The 21,326-nt window shown below is 39.3% G+C and overlaps 3 protein-coding genes and 1 long non-coding RNA gene across 7 annotated transcripts in view; 1 reads left to right on the forward strand and 3 right to left on the reverse strand.

The window, feature by feature from the left end:
- Nucleotides 1-1,502: 1,502 nt before the first annotated feature.
- LOC125763377 (uncharacterized) overlaps nt 1,503-21,326 on the reverse strand; it is a 43,374-nt gene continuing 23,550 nt past the window's right edge. Inside the window, exons 6-7 of the mRNA XM_049426488.1 lie at nt 3,455-3,808; nt 1,503-2,658 (exon numbers count right to left, since the gene is read on the reverse strand). Coding sequence (XP_049282445.1) covers nt 2,440-2,658; nt 3,455-3,808 — 573 coding nt within the window. The 3' untranslated portion in view covers nt 1,503-2,439. The remainder of the gene's footprint in view (nt 2,659-3,454; nt 3,809-21,326) is intronic.
- Nucleotides 3,879-5,600, forward strand: LOC125763578 (uncharacterized). Its single transcript, XM_049426892.1, has 3 exons — nt 3,879-4,020; nt 4,084-4,730; nt 4,792-5,600. Exons 2-3 carry the CDS (start codon nt 4,709-4,711, stop codon nt 5,502-5,504), a joined length of 735 nt encoding a protein of 244 aa, XP_049282849.1. The 5' UTR covers nt 3,879-4,020; nt 4,084-4,708; the 3' UTR covers nt 5,505-5,600.
- LOC125763541 (protein FAM151B) lies at nt 5,709-7,255 on the reverse strand. Of its 3 annotated transcripts, XM_049426821.1 has the most exons (4): nt 7,096-7,255; nt 6,900-6,943; nt 6,692-6,796; nt 5,709-6,624 (listed from the first exon to the last, which is right to left on the reverse strand). In XM_049426821.1, exons 2-4 carry the CDS (start codon nt 6,931-6,933, stop codon nt 5,843-5,845), a joined length of 921 nt encoding a protein of 306 aa, XP_049282778.1. In that variant the 5' UTR covers nt 6,934-6,943; nt 7,096-7,255; the 3' UTR covers nt 5,709-5,842. The 3 variants fall into 3 exon arrangements, with proteins under 3 accessions (XP_049282778.1, XP_049282779.1, XP_049282777.1); XM_049426822.1 differs by lacking the exon at nt 6,900-6,943 and having other exon boundaries at nt 7,096-7,250; XM_049426820.1 differs by lacking the exon at nt 7,096-7,255 and having other exon boundaries at nt 6,900-7,076.
- LOC125763645 (uncharacterized) lies at nt 16,699-20,857 on the reverse strand. 2 transcript variants are annotated; one of them, XR_007418384.1, is made up of 3 exons: nt 20,557-20,857; nt 18,433-18,954; nt 16,699-16,819 (listed from the first exon to the last, which is right to left on the reverse strand). It is a non-coding gene; the product is annotated as an uncharacterized LOC125763645 (long non-coding RNA). The 2 variants fall into 2 exon arrangements; XR_007418383.1 differs by lacking the exon at nt 20,557-20,857 and adding an exon at nt 19,145-20,550.

Genomic DNA, 21,326 nt, shown 5'->3' on the forward strand with positions numbered 1-21,326 from the left:
AGCGGCCGGGCATTTGTTTGCGATGAAGAGCAAAGTTGAACCAAAAAAAAAAAGAGGAAAAAAAGTAAACGGAATTGCATCTGTGGCGGGAAGCATAATGGAATCGAATGCGGGGACAGGGATGTAGACAGAGTGTAGAGAGCAAAACTGGATCATCCTCATCCGGTGTCTCAACATCTTGCCGGTCGATTGAAGATCATGTCATCAGGCGCGCGAGAAGAGTGGCAAGCGAGGAACATTATATTGAATTACCGATCGTCAAGCATCGGTATCGTCAAGAAGATTGGGTAAGATAAGACCGCACTAGCTTAGTATTGCTGTATTACGGAGGAGGATTAAAAATCACTTAAAACCACGGTTTCCCATCCACCTAGGGCCGCGGACACTATTCTTGGCCGGAGCATTTGCGCCTTATCTCTGCACAAACATCAACACACTCGCACACACGCCGTCCGTTTCCTTTCTAGTGGCGCTTGTCTTTTATGCGATCTCGTACTCTCCCTTCGCTTATCATGGGTACCGTTTTTTTTTGGGGTCGATGTATAGCATCTCACCGAAAGGGCAGACAAAGCGACAGCGAAGGGAAGGCGCACAGGGGGAGAAATGTCCGCGAAACAGAACAACACAGTTCGTTGTTGGTTTTTTTTCTTCTTTCTTCTGTTGGCACACAATGCGTATCGTTCTTCTTTGGTGGCACAGAGAACTGTGAAAACGCGCCAACACACACACGCACACACCTTTTCTCTGTTTCACTGTACCGAGAGTTTTGCAGGTTCCGGAGATGTGCCTTAGCGTTGTGTGGTAGCAAATGGATGCCAAAAACCCACCCAGCACGGACCGGCGACCGAAGCGAACTGGTTGCGACTCGCGAGAATCAAGCACACCGTTCGCATCGCTTGTCCTTGCCAACTGGGTTTGAAAATACGCGCGTACACCAATCTGCTCGGGTTTTTTGGCGCGGGGGGTTCGTCTCTCGGGCAAACGCGCGCGCACTCTATCGCTATCTGAAACGATCTCTGTTATGGCTAGACGAACTCTCACTATGCTTCCTCTCTCTCTCTTGAGTTGGAGCAGCTTTGGGGCCGGTTTTAGGAACATCTTCCGGCCGGTTGGTTTTTCTCGTACGGCGAGAGCTTCCTGACGCCCCGACGCATGCTGTGGCCTGATAACCGATGGTGTGGTTCGCCGTTCGAATGTGCTGGCTGATTGGAGAGACCAGGTCCCTTGGTCCTATACATCCTTTATCGAAGCAACTGCAATTTTCCATAACAATCAACCCAACCTTATCGGGGGAGTATCGTGCGTACGGACGATGCATCAAAATTTGGGAATCTAAAGTACCTCTACTCTTTAAGCCTTTTCTTCAAGAAAGGAGAAATGGAGGTTTTTTGTTTCTTACCAAATCCTCCCTGTCCTGCGGTGTTGTACTGTATACATACATTTTTATATTTCTCAATTATTTTCCGCACGATACCTTGATAAAGCTCTCATCAAAAAAAACATTGTCAGCATGGCATGTTTGGCCGTATCGTATCAACGTGTATTCAATTAGTGCTCCACACCTTGCATGCTGTTACGGTCGTTTCGCAAAAAACCGGCGCTACCGAGAGACGATTCTATCGAGCATAGCAATCATCAGTCGCACTTAATCTCGGACCCCTTGGCCCTTCTCATTCTCTTCTGCCTCCTTCAAAGGAGTGCTCCATACCGAAAAAAGGACTTCCTTTCGTCCACATACACACACACGGATATGTTAAATTACGTGTGAAAAGTTTTTGTTATGTTTTCGTTAATTTTTTCACTCATGCAAAGCATTAGGAAAATATCGGTCCATTTGGCACATACCGGTGGTCATTCATGGGTCAGGTCGGTTCCCATTCCCTAGTACCACAGTACGTAAGGTAGCGTGCAGTTGGAATTTGTTTTTCCACCCGGCCAGCCAGCCAGCAGTGGCACGCGCAACGCGGAAGTGCAACGGAAATGCAAATCACGGCAAGCTATTCGACTAAACGGTACAAATGTGGTGAAGGTTGGGCTTACAACAACACGGTGGTGTCCTGGTACACATGCATGACACAACACTAACGTGCCATTATGCTATTATACACCATTCGGAATCGGAAGTTGTGGCATTCATGTTTCGCATAAAATAAATCGTTAAATAGAATACCACGCGTGGTACAGTGTTTCGTCGATCCGACTGCACCGGTATGAGCAGTCTGTGCGCTTTATTGTACGAGAGATCGTGCCGGTATGAGAATGGGGGAGCGGTTTTTGGGAGAGTGTTCCTTGCGAGGACAGCAAACATTTCTTAGCAGAAAAGACACACATTCAATTCGCCATTACCATCAAGAGCATCGGGCGTATTATAAAGCAGCGGTTTACAGGGAATGAAAGCTGATGCTATTATTGGCATGTGAATCGTATATGGCGCATAAATCACGTTCTTCTACTACTTGTATGACTGCTGCTGCTGCTACTAGCGGCATTACCACTAGCCGTCGTGAAGGAGGTGCTACATCCATCGTCAACATCCGGTTGCTGTCGTTGGCGAATTCGCTGTAGTAAATTTTCCTTCCATTCTTCTTCCGGTACTCCACGGGCCCAGTCGGGTACGGCGGTGGTGGGCAGTTTTATTCCGGCCATCACGTTCACTATCTGTAAAGGTACACAATACACCACAGAGAGACAGAGACAGAGAGAGAGCGGGTATGGGAAACAGCATTAAAAAATCGTACCCAAAAAACCGGGAACAGAGGTGAAACTGGTAATGAAAAACGTGTCTCATCGGTTCGAGCTATTTGATGACGATTCCTTTGGGAGCATTGTGATGTTCCGGGGGTGGTCTAGTTGGCCTTGAGTACCGGAACCGGAAAGGGTAATGTTTTTTTTTTTTTGGTAGGATGCAATAAATTCTTGTCTTGAAACTGTTGGCATATGGGAGCAAAGGAAACAAACACGTCTTCTGTGGACAGTGTGTCCCATGGGTTGATCGAAATGAAAATGAATAATCCAAATTGCACGCGCTGTTTCGGAGGTATAGGACTATGTTCCAAGACCGAAACGAATGAAAAGCACGTACGTAGCCTGTGGAAGTGGATGTCTTAAGATAATCAATAGACTGTTTCTTGAAGTTTCTTCCGAATACCCTGGATAGTGATTCCAGAACCAATTATGAGTGTCATGGAATCGAAACCGTAGTCCGTATTATGTAATACATTTTATCCTGGTGCTGGAAACCTTTCCCAACAGCTAAGAGACTTGTAATACGTGTCTTTCGACAAGGTTATTCATGTTAGTTAACAAACAAACATGATTTGGTGATGGAAGGTAATTAAATCATTCAAATTGTGACAACGAAAAGAAAGTTGTATTGATGTTTAACTCAATTTAATAACTTTTCAGTTGTCGAATGTATCGTTCGCCTTCTTAACTTGAACTGTTTTCATCTTACCTCCGCTGCTTTTGAAGAATCGAGCTCAATGCTTAGTTCATTGGGTCTTGGAGCGTTCCATACGTCGACATTCAGAAATTCCGCATTAATGATACTACCAGCATCGACTCCAGCGTGTTCACCTTCTCCGGTACCAGGTTCTAGATCTTCCTCCATCAAAGATGTTCTTCGATTCGTGTGGTTCTGTTCGTCCATATTCAACGGTTGATAACCGGCATAACCATTTGCGTCTACGAACGATTCATTGTCGCTTTCATCTTCACTCATCGGTTCCAGATGAACGGTATTATTTTCGTCCATTGTAAAATTACTATCATCTTCCGGTTGGCCAGGTAAATCAGGAAGTCCCATTTTCTGCAATGATAAAACGCAAAAAAGTACATTAAAGAACAATGTGAATGGAAGGAAATCAAAGTAGCTCCTACAATCAACGCATTGATCAAGCAGGCTTTCGTTTGTGTTAATAATCCATTACTCGTTTAACCTATAACATCGTACAAGCATTTTGTGCCGCACCATAATGTTACCAAAAATATTGTACGTTCTGCAAGAAGCTGGAACAACTGGTGAGAGCTATAGAATATTGTTTTCGTGAAGCTTCGATAAAATATCTCTTTTTTACATTTCAGTCTCTATGGAAGAAATAATGCTCAGGGTGGAAAGACTAGACGAACGAAAATCGACATCGGAGGATGATTGTTCTCGATTATCAGCGTTCCTGAAGGCGCTCGATCAGGGCACGCAGTTCGGTTTCATCGTTGGCGATAGAAAGCGACGAATGTACAAGCTTGGTGTCAACTATTTGCGCTTCGAAAATTATAAGTTCAACATTAAGTTACGAATGTTGAGCGAAGACATCGCAATTCATGGCTTACACAAAATTCTTTCGAATGTGGAAAATGTTTTACAATCGGATGTCAGCAATGACAGCTCAGACGATGGTGATGGTGCTGCGTACGATTCTGATGATGAGCGTACACCGACGCCTAAAAAGAAAATTATGAGGAATACTCAAAACATTTCGAAACAGCGCAAGAAAAGAATCTTTAAGGCTGGAGCTACACCAAAAAAGCTGCCTGCACGATCAAAATATAATAAACGTTGAACCATTGTAAATTAGGCCTTCTTATTTATTTGCTATATGTATAATAACGGGGGTATATTCCACATCATAGCAACATGGTTGTCATGGTGAAAACCCGCAACAGCAGTATGCTATTGCAATTAAATAGTCGATGGGTATAGGTTTCCAACATGTCGTCGGATAGCGAGAAAAGTAAGTAATGTCGAAATAAAAATAAAACTAAACAGACTAAATGGAAACATTTTATATATAGTTATACAGGTCCAGCTATCAAACATCGAGCGAAACTATCGCACATTGCAGTCACAGTACAACTGGAAACCAATGTCGGAAACGTTTGAAAAGTTTAGAGAAAAATTTCCACTACAATATGACGATAAGGCTGGCCTTATTCATCGCACCGAGAGACTGAACTACATCAAATCTTCTCAACCAAAACTGGCCCAGGAGGTAAAAATACCTCTAAAACGATACGGTTCTTCCGACGAAACGCGTAACATTGCGCAACCAGCCGAATCGTTCCGCTTCGGACAAGTTTGCAACAAATCGGTAGACCGTCCCAAAGGAGTTATTTACACAAACGCCAAAGGATTTGCCAGGTTAGTGGATCCTTATCTGACCACAACCATGAAAGATATTGTACCGCACGTGAAACATCAACACGATACGGTCACATTTTGGAATTGGGCCGAACGAGAGGAACGCAAACGGATTCCGAAAGCAACGGACACTCTACAACCGCGAATGGTAATTCCGGTGTTTAAAAGGAAACTTCACTATGGTTTCGTCAGTGAAATGCAGGCAAACTACGTGAAGCCTGTTGAGTTGGAGTTTCGATTGGATCCCACTATCACCCGTCCGATTGTATTAGATCCAACCGACCACACGGAAACTGCCACGGAAAGTTCTATGTATGGAGACACTAAAAACTGCGCCATGATACTGAAACAGAGAAAATACGAGTAAAAGAGCCCGAATTACCTTTCCGTGAGATGTGTAGCGAGACCAAATTGATGTATTTTCATCCAAAGGGAAAATAAACAAAAACTTTGCAATAAACAACTAGCATATGACGTTTCAGTATGTCAGCTGACTGACAGTTGCGCATTTTGGATTCAACCCTCGAGTGACACGGGTATGCTTTCTTTCGTGGAGTTATCTTCAGCGACGTTTTTGCTTAATTTCATTTATTACATCAAAGGTGAACTTTAGGTGCCTCAAATAGTAGGATTGTTAATTCACGACCCAACAACACGACTGGTTTGGGTTCACATTCCTAGCGTCAATCAGCCAAATACAGCACTTTAGTCGAAGCATCGCGCTTGGAGCGTTTTTTTGCATGTATCGCTGAAGGCGTTTTCATCCAGATGAAGCTTCCGGTGCAAATCTTCCGGCACATCAACGTATGTGCGGTCAAGTCCTGCGGTAAAAATGAATTCACGCAGCTTCTCAACATTCACAGCATCATCTGCACTCGACCATATTGTGAACGTTACGTCGTTCGTGTCCTTTAAGTCGCAGTATAAACGAATCATGTTCTTCACGCTGTTCGCCACAATTCCTGCTCTCACGGGGAACGTGATGGGGTTACCAGCCTTATCGATAGCGTTTGTGCGAATCGCATCGATCATAGCATCAACCTGGGGGTTCGTGTACAAGCCATCCGTAAAGTCCGCACCCCATCGAGTGGTCCATCCGATTGATAGTGTAGCTTTACCGAGACGTCTAGCAGCGGCAAAGAAGCGAGTCGAATCCACTGGAATAGTAGCAGTATTGTCTACTGGTCCTGGTAAAATGTCTGCATTGATCCACGTGGCAAATGAGGTCATGTCATAGTTGGTACGAATGATATCGATGGAACCCTCGAAGGCTCCAATGGATTTAAAATCCAACTTTACTCCTTTCACTTTGGAGGTGTCTTTTACGACGTCCCGGTTGTACTGTAAAATGCGGGTAAGGAACGTTTCGAGTGAAATGTCCGATTCCGTAGCAGGTGGATGAGCCATGATTGGAATTTCATGTTCTTTGTTCACGTCGTCCTTCAGGTATCCGAGCGAAATGTCCGCTTCGACGAACTGAATGTCACCTGTAATAAAATTTCATGTTAGTCCAAACTTTCTTCGATATTCAACACAAAAGATGTTGCCACCTACTTGCCAGAACACGGGTTAGAAATTCAGCATCATTTACTGCATGTGCCCAAGTTACCTTTGTAAGATTTGCCTTAGCTTCTGCACCGGAGTTTGCAGTGGATAGCACTGCAAGTAAAGATAATTGTTAGGCAAACGCGATTTCAAATTGGTGTTTGGACGACGGCCATAAACTTAGCACCCTTATGATAATGGAGCTAAAACAGCTTACCCAAAAGTGTACAGAACAACAGTGAAGGTAACATTTTCAATATTCTTTCAACCGTATTCACGCGAAGCAAGACGACGACAAGACACCAATAAATCTTTGTAACACGGATCACTCATGGCTAATCGAGTTATTCTTATCTACTTAATGTGCCTTTATTGCTCTCGGAAGCTGATAAAGGGCAAGGGGTGTTACTTACTTGTGGGAAATTAGAACTAGATTAGGTGTGTACGGATTATCTGTTACACAAGAAGAAACGAGCAGCTGGAATAGGGAGGAAGAATGTAAACAAACTGTTTGTTGTTATTTGAGATGATTTGTCAAATCTTTGCTTTGACATTCCACAAAGGTAGACCCAATCGACAAAAACCAAGGTGTGTTAAGAATTGAGAGAATGTTGAACGGCTAGCAAGTGTGCACTAATAAGGTTTTCGGTCGAGGGTTGTGTGATAAAGCAAGCATTTTGTTATCAATGCGGTAAGTTGAGTGTATAATTGCTTGAAACAAATATAAATGAAGCTATAAGAATACTTTGAAGACAACATGTGTAAGCAAATAATTTTTTATTGCCTGTGCAAGTCTGGTAAAAGAATTCCGTCTGATATTTCCATCTCCTTTGTATTATCCAAGCATGGAATTATCTAGGAAATTTAAATTCTAAAGGAGATTGTATTAGTTAGTAGAAATAGTCATCCTTTATTTCCCTATATTCGTCGAGTCCTTTCTTATGTCCTTTTATGACAATTTACTTAAATTGTTCTAGCCTAGATGGTTTCAAACCATATCAAGATAGGATTTAATCCATGGAGGAATGTTCTGTGCGATTAAACTGAAGGTAAAGTAAATATTGATTAGAATGCACATCGTATCGATGGAACGAGTGACAATCGGTAAACTTTTCACGGAGCTACTGACTGCTCATCTGATTTGAATATTTCACACAGTAATGTGGAATGATTTAGAAGGACCTTGGAAAACCGGTAGCCATCTACGGCGAAACGGTCACATTAGGGAATGTTTATAATCAGGGAAAGGAAGCCTGACGGACCGGGAAACGGTCAGGTTCAGGGAAAGAAAGCCTGATCGACCGGGAAACGGTTCGGAAAATCGACAAGCGTTGACGATGGAATGATATGGACGTTGTTCAAGTGCCCTAATTCAACGCAGATCCTGTCCCGATTTGTCTGTCGTGTGACCTCGTGAAATGAAATGCATCTGCAATTCTGCCAGTTTGATGAATAATAAATAATGCACCATTCGTCTCTGAGCTCATGAACCCCCCCTTCCCCGCGCTTGCAACCACCACACTTCCCCCCCACCCACATTAAACCGCAATGCGCGCAATGAGTTTCGGGTATTATCGCAGCCAAACTCGCTGGACACGTGCGTGTGTGCAATCCATTCGATTCGCGATGTGATGGAGATTGACCCTGTGACAGGAAGTAAGTCGGACCGAACGATGGGCATGGAACGTTCCACGCACTGCACTCGACACTTGCATCAGGCACCGAAAAGCTCCCATGACAGCTTGGTGACGTTGTGGTGACACGCGGCTGGGCATTAGATATTCATTAGTCTGTGAAATAATGTAGCTTATACGAGTGCGAGGGCATTTCCAGCGATGGTTGCACACGAATGGCGGCATGGGAATGTCGTTTGAAATTTCACGTTTGCGTACTGAAGGGCATCAGTCAGTCCGATGTGTATGCATTTCGCATTCGCAAATCAAATTTATGGCCATAATGAATGAGATTAATGGTGTGATTTGATATTGTGACTTAGGTACGTTTTTATTCACGCGGCCCACGGTACGGGATTAGTTCCGCAAGCTCTATACATCGCGGTGGGGATTGCGTATTGTGATACAAAAATTAAATCCCTTCCCTCCGGCAGGGTATCTCTCTCTCTATGGCGAGCGTAACAATTGGCGAATTAAGTTGAATGGGAGCGATTTTAACTTTATTTAATGCTTCATTTTCTACCTTTTTTGTACCTAAGGATGTTGGAAACTAGTGGTGCGATTTGTAATTAGATTTGCTGAACAGTATTTACCTTGGTTATGCACTACTGGGGAATTTGTGGAAATAGAGTCAAATAAGGAAACAATAGAAATAGACACATTTTTCTTACTCATATGAAGGTCCATTCTGAAGATGATCAGATGCCTATTTTAGTCATCCACATTCGCATTAGCTTCAATTAGTGCCAATACTCCTGAGACGGGACAAGGGACATGGGAGAAAGGCAAAATATCTCACGCCTGATTTTGCAATCATGCTGCACATCTGGGATGAATGATGAAAGTGCACTTTCTTGTATGCAATTATGTTGCTTATACCGTGCATATTTAGTGCTATATTCGCTTACTTCGCTTGATCGTATCATTTACCAGGTCTGCCATTTAAGGGAATCGAGAACTTGGCCGATGCTTAATCTAAATGCATCGGGGTAGTCCGGCCCGTGTCGGTTGCAATTACAGCCAACGCCGAAGCGTCAGTTACCGCTGCTGGACAACACATGTTTGTCACAAATTTGTAGCTGGATGTAATGCCATGAGATCGTGGCGCGTTTGTAACGTGGTGAAGTGGGTATTGTGATATATTATCGCAATTACTGGTTGCATTTCCGCTTGCCGCTAACATGTTGATGCATAAATGCAGTACGGTGCTTATTAGTTAGTCGAAACGTGTTCGATGGAGTGACGAGAAATCGTGAGATGGAAATAATGGGCATGATACGGCTTTTGAGTGGACGTGATCGGTGAAGATGAAGTCAGCATAATTGGCTGGTGGAATTAATTTCTGGCAGCAATTGCCAAACACTGTTTGCCGAAAACAAACCACGAAAGTTGAATTATGTTTCTTAGGTGGATTTTAAGGATGAAAGTGGGGACAATTTTTGAAAAGAGACTTTATTGAAAAATTGACAACAGAACCGTACTCTGGAGAACCTGTTCTGCTTTGGATAAACAAAGTCAAAGGAAGTAATGGCAGGCCAATGGATCCCTTGAGGTTGTAGTGCCACAAAAGAAGAAAGCTTCACAAAAAAAGACTCTCTCCCCTTCGTCTCAACTTTACAGATCGGATATGAATTCACGCCGCAACAAATCATACGGTATTATTAATTACATGACAAACTACCTGTCTTTTTAAGGCTTTCATCTATACAATATATCTTGTTCAGTGGCCATCATCTAGGATGAAAGTTACATATCCTTTCCCGCCGCTGCCTAATAGCCAACAAATCATTGCCCCATCATGGTGTGCGTATGTGGTAACTTTTCACCCTCCAACTCCACCAACTCCAATTTATCATTCGAACCAACGAAACTTCCAAACTCTCTGTCCCACTTTTCCTCCATTTTCGGGGAAGCCAAGCTTTTCTTTTCGCACACAAACGGCAAACTTGTACCCGTAGTTTGCTTCCTAGTGGACGGCTTACTTTTTGATGGCGCTTTTCCTTCTGCAGCTGTGATTTATGCACTCAATCCATTGCCACATAATTTTCACCTGCCTCTAGTTATTTCTACATTTGTAAATGCTTATTAGGAAGTTTTCGTACCGTTTCCATCCCGCGTTCCCTCTGTGTTCTTCCCCCCGCCGCCCCGGGGGGAGCGATGTGTTTTGTTTGGGGGTAAGAAAACTTGCGCTAATGGAAGTCGGCAGTACGCGGCAGGGCGGGTACGGTACCGTGAGATTAGAACTCGAAGCATGAGATGAGGATTCGTTGGCAGTATAAGGGTGTGAAGATCTATTGCGTTTTATTTGGAAGTTTATTTAACCTCCCCACGAGCGTGTGTGCGAGCATTGGTTGCGTTACGTTGAGATTTGAAGGACGGGGAAGTTTTTCCATCTGACTGAATCGGAAACGATGGGTCTTTCTTCGGGTGGCTGGGTAATGGATGAAGGACGTTCTCATTATGCACATGCTGCTGCTTACCTCCGTACCGCCGTACCGATGTGGGGGAAAAGTTTTAATTAATTCGAATTTATCTGTATGATTACGTCAAAAGTCTTCCTGGAAGGGATTCGCATGTGTGTGTGTGTACCTAGTTCCCGAATTTCGGGAAGTGCAATGCTGTGAATATTTCGGGGTCGACTTCAGCACTTTTCGAACGGAAAATTAGTTAGTCAAGGCAGCTTTTGCGTGCTTGTTAAGCTTTATTATACTAATGAAGGCATCATTCAGGTCGAAAAACAAAAATAGACCCCTTCGCTCGCGATTTCCATCAGGAACAGATCGTTCCGGATATGCGCAATAGTTCCAGGCTTCGTCTTCAATAGTTTGTTATGATGGGCGATGGGGATGTTTTAAAGAAATACAAATAACTTGTTAAAATAGTGTCCATAAACAATTCAAAGATAGGTTAAACTTTTCTTCGCATAATGAAGCAATTTCAAACTCCACCACTAACAGGGAAACTTTTGCTCACAGCTTCTGTTGTGTGAAGCCACCGAGCGAACCACTCGACGCTAAACTGGATGGTACAAACTTGCACACAAATAAACAACGAGATTGTGGACCAACAAAAAAGAAAAGAAGCTATCACGGAATATCTATGCAAATCGTTCCCGGACCGGTTAACCGTAGCAGGTAAAGCTATTGAGTGTACAACACTTTCTTCGCTTAATCTGGCTCGTGCTATGGGAAGCATTTTTTAAAAGGTACAAAAAAGTGGAAGTTATCAATACTTTGCACAACACACCGCTTCCCGAATGCTCTCAAGTGTTGAGTAAAAGTGAAATCTCATCGCGCCATCTTTCTACGGGCGATTCTTGAAAAGCTTAGGCTCTAGCATTTCCTTCTGACCTTCGCAACGTACACAGCTGTAGCGTTGGCTCGGATGCAAATGAGATGGACACGGTGGGGATAAAGTTGGTCCACTCCTAATCGACGATATTACCGAAGTTCAAATTTGAAAAAAAGAAATACACCACACACCAATAGCTAAAGCGATGTAATGGAGGAAGGCAAAAAAACATAACTTCTACCAAACTACGAAAACCGAATCCTAGAAGTTGTCCATTCTTTAGCTAACCGGCCTTCGGCTGAAACCTGAAATGAGCGATTGAGAGATGAAAAAACCGTTGGTCAAAGGGCACGAGCTTCGGGAGGAAGAAAAACTTTTACCTTACACTGGTAAAAGGGCATTTGGTAAATTTCTCCTGGGGAAGGAGAACAAACAAATTGGAGCAAAAAAAAAAACAAACAAACAAAAAATGCTAGATGTAGAGTAATGTGAGCACAGTTTGGAGCTTTTTTTTTACAGCTGTCTATCTCAAGTGTTGGGGAATTTTCAAAAACTGAGCAAATCTTGTATGCAGAGCACTCCGGTTTTACCGTTGGTAGGAAAATTAGTTTAATCATAAACGTGAATGGTTTATCGAGCAAAGTTTTATTCGACTACTTCGTGCTCCTTTTACACGGCCTGTATCTTTCAACCTTTGGCCCACCTTTCCCATCCCGGTACAAACCGTTATTTGATGGTTGCTTTGAAGTGTGCGAGACACTGGAGACGCTTTTTTTCATATGCTTTGAAGCCCAACCGTAAGTGCAGCCAGTAGTTGAATGGTTGGCGGAGAAAAATGTTGCAGGGGAGAACTGATATCCGGCGGTGTTCTGAGAAAATACACCGCGTCAGGGATGATTGAAGATCCTTTAGGGGCAATCGTGCAGAAAGCAACGAACATTCGAATCGATCGGGTTTGATGTTTGATTTGCTTTCGCACACGCCTTCGTAGTGCTTGTCTGGTTCTTGGGCAGGTCATCCGTGTCAGAGCACAACTTAAGTGTTACAATTGCAGCCGAGGGTTTTCACCTTGTTTGGTAGCTTTTTTTGTTTGCTTTTGCCTGGTGCCTTTAAGATGTTTCTACCGTACGGTGAAATCGCCGACAGAATCCTTGATGCTGTCGACCAGTGTTTCCCAAACAGTAAGTTCCTTACCCTGTTTGAGAAAATGTAAAATTTTCCTCATTTTTGAGCAATTTAGCAAAATTTATAAATGTGATATATTTTCAAGCAAATTTGTTGCAATGTGTTTCTTTTCACTCAAATAATGCTTTAAATTAGAAAAACAATAAAAAATCAGAAAAAAATTTTAAAAAATTTTCAACTCGAAAATTTCATAAGGCTTACCCCTTACGATTTTTTTTGGGAAATTTTGCAAAAAAATTAAATTGATTTATTTTACTGCCAATCGGTTACAATGTGTTTCTTTTCACTCAAGTAATGCTTTAAATAAAAAAAAGAGTGAAAAATAATAATAAAAATCAAAAAATTAAAAAAAAATAAAACTAAGGCTCATTTTTGCATCAAGTTTTGCCTATAACTCGGTCGGTATCCAACGGATCGCCAATCTTTAACATGTGGTCGATAGATGACATCTATGGCTACATTTTCTTCTTGGACAGCCAAGCCCTCAGATGTCCGTGCCAGAAGTTATTCGGGGAACCAAGTTCCTTACCCTGTTTGAGAAAACGTAAAATTTTCCTCATTTTTGCACCAAGTTTTGCCTATAACTCGGTCGCTATCCAACGGATCGCCAATCTTTAACCTGTGGTCGATAGATGGCACCAATGGCTACATTTTCTTCTTAGACGGCCATGCCCTCAGATGTCTGTGCCAGAAGTTATTCGAGGAACCAATTTCCTTACCCTGTTTGAGAAAATGTAAAATTTTCCTCATTTTTGAGCAATTTAGCAAAATTTATAAATGTGATATATTTTCATGCAAATTTGTTGCAATGTGTTTCTTTTCACTCAAATAATGCTTTAAATTAAAAAAATAATAAAAAATCAGAAAAAAATTTCAAAAAAATTTTCAACTCCAAAATTTCATAAGGCTTACCCCTTACGTTTTTTTTGGGAAATTTTGCAAAAAAAAATGAAATTGATTTATTTTAATGCCAATTGATTGCAATGTGTTTCTTTTCACTCAAGTAATGCTTTAAATAAAAAAAAAGAGTGAAAAATAATAAAAAAAATCAAAAAATTAAAAAAAATAAAACTAAGGCTCATTTTTGCATCAAGTTTTGCCTATAACTCGGTCGCTATCCAACGGATCGCCAATCTTTAACCTGTGGTCGATAGATGACATCTATGGCTACATTTTCTTCTTGGACAGCCAAGCCCTCAGATGTCCGTGCCAGAAGTTATTCGGGGAACCAAGTTCCTTACCCTGTTTGAGAAAACGTAAAATTTTCCTCATTTTTGCACCAAGTTTTGCCTATAACTCGGTCGGTATCCAACGGATCGCCAATCTTTAACCTGTGGTCGATAGATGGCACCAATGGCTACATTTTCTTCTTAGACGGCCATGCCCTCAGATGTCTGTGCCAGAAGTTATTCGAGGAACCAATTTCCTTACCCTGTTTGAGAAAATGTAAAATTTTCCTCATTTTTGAGCAATTTAGCAAAATTTATAAATGTGATATATTTTCATGCAAATTTGTTGCAATGTGTTTCTTTTCACTCAAATAATGCTTTAAATTAAAAAAATAATAAAAAATCAGAAAAAAATTTCAAAAAAATTTTCAACTCCAAAATTTCATAAGGCTTACCCCTTACGTTTTTTTTGGGAAATTTTGCAAAAAAAATGAAATTGATTTATTTTAATGCCAATTGATTGCAATGTGTTTCTTTTCACTCAAGTAATGCTTTAAATAAAAAAAAGAGTGAAAAATAATAATAAAAATCAAAAAATTAAAAAAAAATAAAACTAAGGCTCATTTTTGCATCAAGTTTTGCCTATAACTCGGTCGGTATCCAACGGATCGCCAATCTTTAACATGTGGTCGATAGATGACATCTATGGCTACATTTTCTTCTTGGACAGCCAAGCCCTCAGATGTCCGTGTCAGAAGTTATTCGGGGAACCAAGTTCCTTACCCTGTTTGAGAAAACGTAAAATTTTCCTCATTTTTGCACCAAGTTTTGCCTATAACTCGGTCGCTATCCAACGGATCGCCAATCTTTAACCTGTGGTCGATAGATGGCACCAATGGCTACATTTTCTTCTTAGACGGCCATGCCCTCAGATGTCTGTGCCAGAAGTTATTCGAGGAACCAAGTTCCTTACCCTGTTTGAGAAAATGTAAAATTTTCCTCATTTTTGAGCAATTTAGCAAAATTTATAAATGTGATATATTTTCATGCAAATTTGTTGCAATGTGTTTCTTTTCACTCAAATAATGCTTTAAATTAAAAAAATAATAAAAAATCAGAAAAAAATTTCAAAAAAATTTTCAACTCCAAAATTTCATAAGGCTTACCCCTTACGTTTTTTTTGGGGAAATTTTGCAAAAAAAATGAAATTGATTTATTTTAATGCCAATTGATTGCAATGTGTTTCTTTTCACTCAAGTAATGCTTTAAATAAAAAAAAGAGTGAAAAATAATAATAAAAATCAAAAAATTAAAAAAAAAATAAAACTAAGGCTCATTTTTGCATCAAGTTTTGCCTATAACTCGGTCGGTATCCAACGGATCGCCAATCTTTAACATGTGGTCGATAGATAACATCTATGGCTACATTTTCTTCTTGGACAGCCAAGCCCTCAGATGTCCGTGCCAGAAGTTATTCGGGGAACCAAGTTCCTTACCCTGTTTGAGAAAACGTAAAATTTTCCTCATTTTTGCACCAAGTTTTGCCTATAACTCGGTCGCTATCCAACGGATCGCCAATCTTTAACATGTGGTCGATAGATGACATCGATGGCTACATTTTCTTCTTGGACAGCCATGCTCTCAGGTGTCCGTGCCGGAAGATTCGAGGAACCAAGTTCCTTACCCTGTTTGAGAAAATGTAAAATTTTCCTCATTTTTGAGCAATGTAGCAAAATTTATAAATGTGATATATTTTCATACAAATTTGTTGCAATGTGTTTCTTTTCACTCAAATAATGCTTTAAATTAAAAAAATAATAAAAAATCAGAAAAAAATTTCAAAAAAATTTTCAACTCCAAAATTTCATAAGGCTTACCCCTTACGTTTTTTTTGGGAAATTTTGCAAAAAAAATGAAATTGATTTATTTTAATGCCAATTGATTGCAATGTGTTTCTTTTCACTCAAATAATGCTTTAAATAAAAAAAAGAGTGAAAAATAATAATAAAAATCAAAAAATTAAAAAAAAAATAAAACTAAGGCTCATTTTTGCATCAAGTTTTGCCTATAACTCGGTCGGTATCCAACGGATCGCCAATCTTTAACATGTGGTCGATAGATGACATCTATGGCTACATTTTCTTCTTGGACAGCCAAGCCCTCAGATGTCCGTGCCAGAAGTTATTCGGGGAACCAAGTTCCTTACCCTGTTTGAGAAAACGTAAAATTTTCCTCATTTTTGCACCAAGTTTTGCCTATAACTCGGTCGCTATCCAACGGATCGCCAATCTTTAACCTGTGGTCGATAGATGACACCAATGGCTACATTTTCTTCTTAGACGGCCATGCCCTCAGATGTCTGTGCCAGAAGTTATTCGAGGAACCAAGTTCCTTACCCTGTTTGAGAAAATGTAAAATTTTCCTCATTTTTGAGCAATTTAGCAAAATTTATAAATGTGATATATTTTCATGCAAATTTGTTGCAATGTGTTTCTTTTCACTCAAATAATGCTTTAAATTAAAAAATAATAAAAAATCAGAAAAAAATTTCAAAAAAAATTTCAACTCCAAAATTTCATAAGGCTTACACCCCTTACGTTTTTTTTGGGGAAATCTTGCAAAAAAAATGAAATTGATTTATTTTAATGCCAATTGATTGCAATGTGTTTCTTTTCACTCAAGTAATGCTTTAAATAAAAAAAAGAGTGAAAAATAATAATAAAAATCAAAAAACTAAAAAAAAACAAAACTAAGGCTCATTTTTGCATCAAGTTTTGCCTATAACTCGGTCGGTATCCAACGGATCGCCAATCTTTAACCTGTGGTCGATAGATGACATCTATGGCTACATTTTCTTCTTGGACAGCCAAGCCCTCAGATGTCCGTGCCAGAAGTTATTCGGGGAACCAAGTTCCTTACCCTGTTTGAGAAAATGTAAAATTTTCCTCATTTTTGCACCAAGTTTTGCCTATAACTCGGTCGCTATCCAACGGATCGCCAATCTTTAACCTGTGGTCGATAGATGGCACCAATGGCTACATTTTCTTCTTAGACGGCCATGCTCTCAGATGTCTGTGCCGGAAGTTATTCGAGGAACCAAGTTCCTTACCCTGTTTGAGAAAATGTAAAATTTTCCTCATTTTTGAGCAATTTAGCAAAATTTATAAATGTGATATATTTTCATGCAAATTTGTTGCAATGTGTTTCTTTTCACTCAAATAATGCTTTAAATTAAAAAAATAATAAAAAATCAGAAAAAAATTTCAAAAAAAATTTCAACTCCAAAATTTCATAAGGCTTACCCCTTACGTTTTTTTTGGGAAATTTTGCAAAAAAAATGAAATTGATTTATTTTAATGCCAATTGATTGCAATGTGTTTCTTTTCACTCAAGTAATGCTTTAAATAAAAAAAAGAGTGAAAAATAATAATAAAAATCAAAAAATTAAAAAAAAATAAAACTAGGGCTCATTTTTGCATCAATTTTTGCCTATAACTCGGTCGGTATCCAACGGATCGCCAATCTTTAACATGTGGTCGATAGATGACATCTATGGCTACATTTTCTTCTTGGACAGCCAAGCCGTCAGATGTCCGTGCCAGAAGTTATTCGGGGAACCAAGTTCCTTACCCTGTTTGAGAAAACGTAAAATTTTCCTCATTTTTGCACCAAGTTTTGCCTATAACTCGGTCGCTATCCAACGGATCGCCAATCTTTAACCTGTGGTCGATAGATGGCACCAATGGCTACATTTTCTTCTTAGACGGCCATGCTCTCAGATGTCTGTGCCGGAAGTTATTCGAGGAACCAAGTTCCTTACCCTGTTTGAGAAAATGTAAAATTTTCCTCATTTTTGAGCAATTTAGCAAAATTTATAAATGTGATATATTTTCATACAAAATTGTTGCAATGTGTTTCTTTTCACTCAAATAATGCTTTAAATTAAAAAAATAATAAAAAATCAGAAAAAAATTTCTAAAAAAATTTTCAACTCCAAAATTTCATAAGGCTTACCCCTTACGTTTTTTTTGGGAAATTTTGCAAAAAAAATGAAATTGATTTATTTTAATGCCAATTGATTGCAATGTGTTTCTTTTCACTCAAGTAATGCTTTAAATAAAAAAAGAGTGAAAAATAATAATAAAAATCAAAAAATTAAAAAAAAAATAAAACTAAGGCTCATTTTTGCATCAAGTTTTGCCTATAACTCGGTCGGTATCCAACGGATCGCCAATCTTTAACATGTGGTCGATAGATGACATCTATGGCTACATTTTCTTCTTGGACAGCCAAGCCCTCAGATGTCCGTGCCAGAAGTTATTCGGGGAACCAAGTTCCTTACCCTGTTTGAGAAAACGTAAAATTTTCCTCATTTTTGCATCAAGTTTTGCCTATAACTCGGTCGCTATCCAACGGATCGCCAATCTTTAACCTGTGGTCGATAGATGGCACCAATGGCTACATTTTCTTCTTAGACGGCCATGCCCTCAGATGTCTGTGCCAGAAGTTATTCGAGGAACCAAGTTCCTTACCCTGTTTGAGAAAATGTAAAATTTTCCTCATTTTTGAGCAATTTAGCAAAATTTATAAATGTGATATATTTTCATGCAAATTTGTTGCAATGTGTTTCTTTTCACTCAAATAATGCTTTAAATTAAAAAAATAATAAAAAATCAGAAAAAAAATTCAAAAAAATTTTCAACTCCAAAATTTCATAAGGCTTACCCCTTACGTTTTTTTTGGGGAAATTTTGCAAAAAAAATGAAATTGATTTATTTTAATGCCAATTGATTGCAATGTGTTTCTTTTCACTCAAGTAATGCTTTAAATAAAAAAAAGAGTGAAAAATAATAATAAAAATCAAAAAATAAAAAAAAAATAAAACTAAGGCTCATTTTTGCATCAAGTTTTGCCTATAACTCGGTCGGTATCCAACGGATCGCCAATCTTTAACCTGTGGTCGATAGATGACATCTATGGCTACATTTTCTTCTTGGACAGCCAAGCCCTCAGATGTCCGTGCCAGAAGTTATTCGGGGAACCAAGTTCCTTACCCTGTTTGAGAAAACGTAAAATTTTCCTCATTTTTGCACCAAGTTTTGCCTATAACTCGGTCGCTATCCAACGGATCGCCAATCTTTAACCTGTGGTCGATAGATGGCACCAATGGCTACATTTTCTTCTTAGACGGCCATGCCCTCAGATGTCTGTGCCAGAAGTTATTCGAGGAACCAAGTTCCTTACCCTGTTTGAGAAAATGTAAAATTTTCCTCATTTTTGAGCAATTTAGCAAAATTTATAAATGTGATATATTTTCATGCAAATTTGTTGCAATGTGTTTCTTTTCACTCAAATAATGCTTTAAATTAAAAAAATAATAAAAAATCAGAAAAAAATTTTCAACTCCAAAATTTCATAAGGCTTACCCCTTACGTTTTTTTTGGGAAATTTTGCAAAAAAAAATGAAATTGATTTATTTTAATGCCAATTGATTGCAATGTGTTTCTTTTCACTCAAGTAATGCTTTAAATAAAAAAAAAGAGTGAAAAATAATAAAAAAAATCAAAAAATTAAAAAAAATAAAACTAAGGCTCATTTTTGCATCAAGTTTTGCCTATAACTCGGTCGCTATCCAACGGATCGCCAATCTTTAACCTGTGGTCGATAGATGACATCTATGGCTACATTTTCTTCTTGGACAGCCAAGCCCTCAGATGTCCGTGCCAGAAGTTATTCGGGGAACCAAGTTCCTTACCCTGTTTGAGAAAACGTAAAATTTGCCTCATTTTTGCACCAAGTTTTGCCTATAACTCGGTCGCTATCCAACGGATCGCCAATCTTTAACCTGTGGTCGATAGATGGCACCAATGGCTACATTTTCTTCTTAGACGGCCATGCTCTCAGATGTCTGTGCCGGAAGTTATTCGAGGAACCAAGTTCCTTACCCTGTTTGAGAAAATGTAAAATTTTCCTCATTTTTGAGCAATTTAGCAAAATTTATAAATGTGATATATTTTCATGCAAATTTGTTGCAATGTGTTTCTTTTCACTCAAATAATGCTTTAAATTAAAAAAATAATAAAAAATCAGAAAAAAATTTCAAAAAAATTTTCAACTCCAAAATTTCATAAGGCTTACCCCTTACGTTTTTTTTGGGAAATTTTGCAAAAAAAATGAAATTGATTTATTTTAATGCCAATTGATTGCAATGTGTTTCTTTTCACTCAAGTAATGCTTTAAATAAAAAAAAGAGTGAAAAATAATAATAAAAATCAAAAAATTAAAAAAAAATAAAACTAAGGCTCATTTTTGCATCAAGTTTTGCCTATAACTCGGTCGGTATCCAACGGATCGCCAATCTTTAACATGTGGTCGATAGATGACATCTATGGCTACATTTTCTTCTTGGACAGCCAAGCCCTCAGATGTCCGTGCCAGAAGTTATTCGGGGAACCAAGTTCCTTACCCTGTTTGAGAAAACGTAAAATTTGCCTCATTTTTGCACCAAGTTTTGCCTATAACTCGGTCGCTATCCAACGGATCGCCAATCTTTAACCTGTGGTCGATAGATGGCACCAATGGCTACATTTTCTTCTTAGACGGCCATGCCCTCAGATGTCTGTGCCAGAAGTTATTCGAGGAACCAAGTTCCTTACCCTGTTTGAGAAAATGTAAAATTTTCCTCATTTTTGAGCAATTTAGCAAAATTTATAAATGTGATATATTTTCATGCAAATTTGTTGCAATGTGTTTCTTTTCACTCAAATAATGCTTTAAATTAAAAAAATAATAAAAAATCAGAAAAAAATTTCAAAAAAAATTTCAACTCCAAAATTTCATAAGGCTTACCCCTTACGTTTTTTTTGGGGAAATTTTGCAAAAAAAATGAAATTGATTTATTTTAATGCCAATTGATTGCAATGTGTTTCTTTTCACTCAAGTAATGCTTTAAATAAAAAAAGAGTGAAAAATAATAATAAAAATCAAAAAATTAAAAAAAAATAAAACTAAGGCTCATTTTTGCATCAAGTTTTGCCTATAACTCGGTCGGTATCCAACGGACCGCCAATCTTTAACATGTGGTCGATAGATGACATCTATGGCTACATTTTCTTCTTGGACAGCCAAGCCCTCAGATGTCCGTGCCAGAAGTTATTCGGGGAACCAAGTTCCTTACCCTGTTTGAGAAAACGTAAAATTTTCCTCATTTTTGCACCAAGTTTTGCCTATAACTCGGTCGCTATCCAACGGATCGCCAATCTTTAACCTGTGGTCGATAGATGGCACCAATGGCTACATTTTCTTCTTAGACGGCCATGCTCTCAG

The sequence above is a fragment of the Anopheles funestus genome, chromosome 2RL (assembly GCF_943734845.2).
Source record: "Anopheles funestus chromosome 2RL, idAnoFuneDA-416_04, whole genome shotgun sequence".
NCBI lineage: Eukaryota > Metazoa > Arthropoda > Insecta > Diptera > Culicidae > Anopheles > Anopheles funestus.

Bases quoted from the DNA above. Each gene is read 5' to 3' on its own strand.
- LOC125763578 (XM_049426892.1), top strand. From the start codon at position 4,709: ATGTCGTCGGATAGCGAGAAAA. The intron at 4,731-4,791 runs GTAAGTAATGTC...TTTTATATATAG, and splicing joins GTCGTCGGATAGCGAGAAAA to TTATACAGGTCCAGCTATCA.
- LOC125763541 (XM_049426821.1), bottom strand. From the start codon at position 6,933: ATGTTACCTTCACTGTTGTTCTGTACACTTTTGG. The intron at 6,797-6,899 runs GTAAGCTGTTTT...CTTTACTTGCAG, and splicing joins GTTGTTCTGTACACTTTTGG to TGCTATCCACTGCAAACTCC. The intron at 6,625-6,691 runs GTAGGTGGCAAC...ATTTTATTACAG, and splicing joins TCTAACCCGTGTTCTGGCAA to GTGACATTCAGTTCGTCGAA.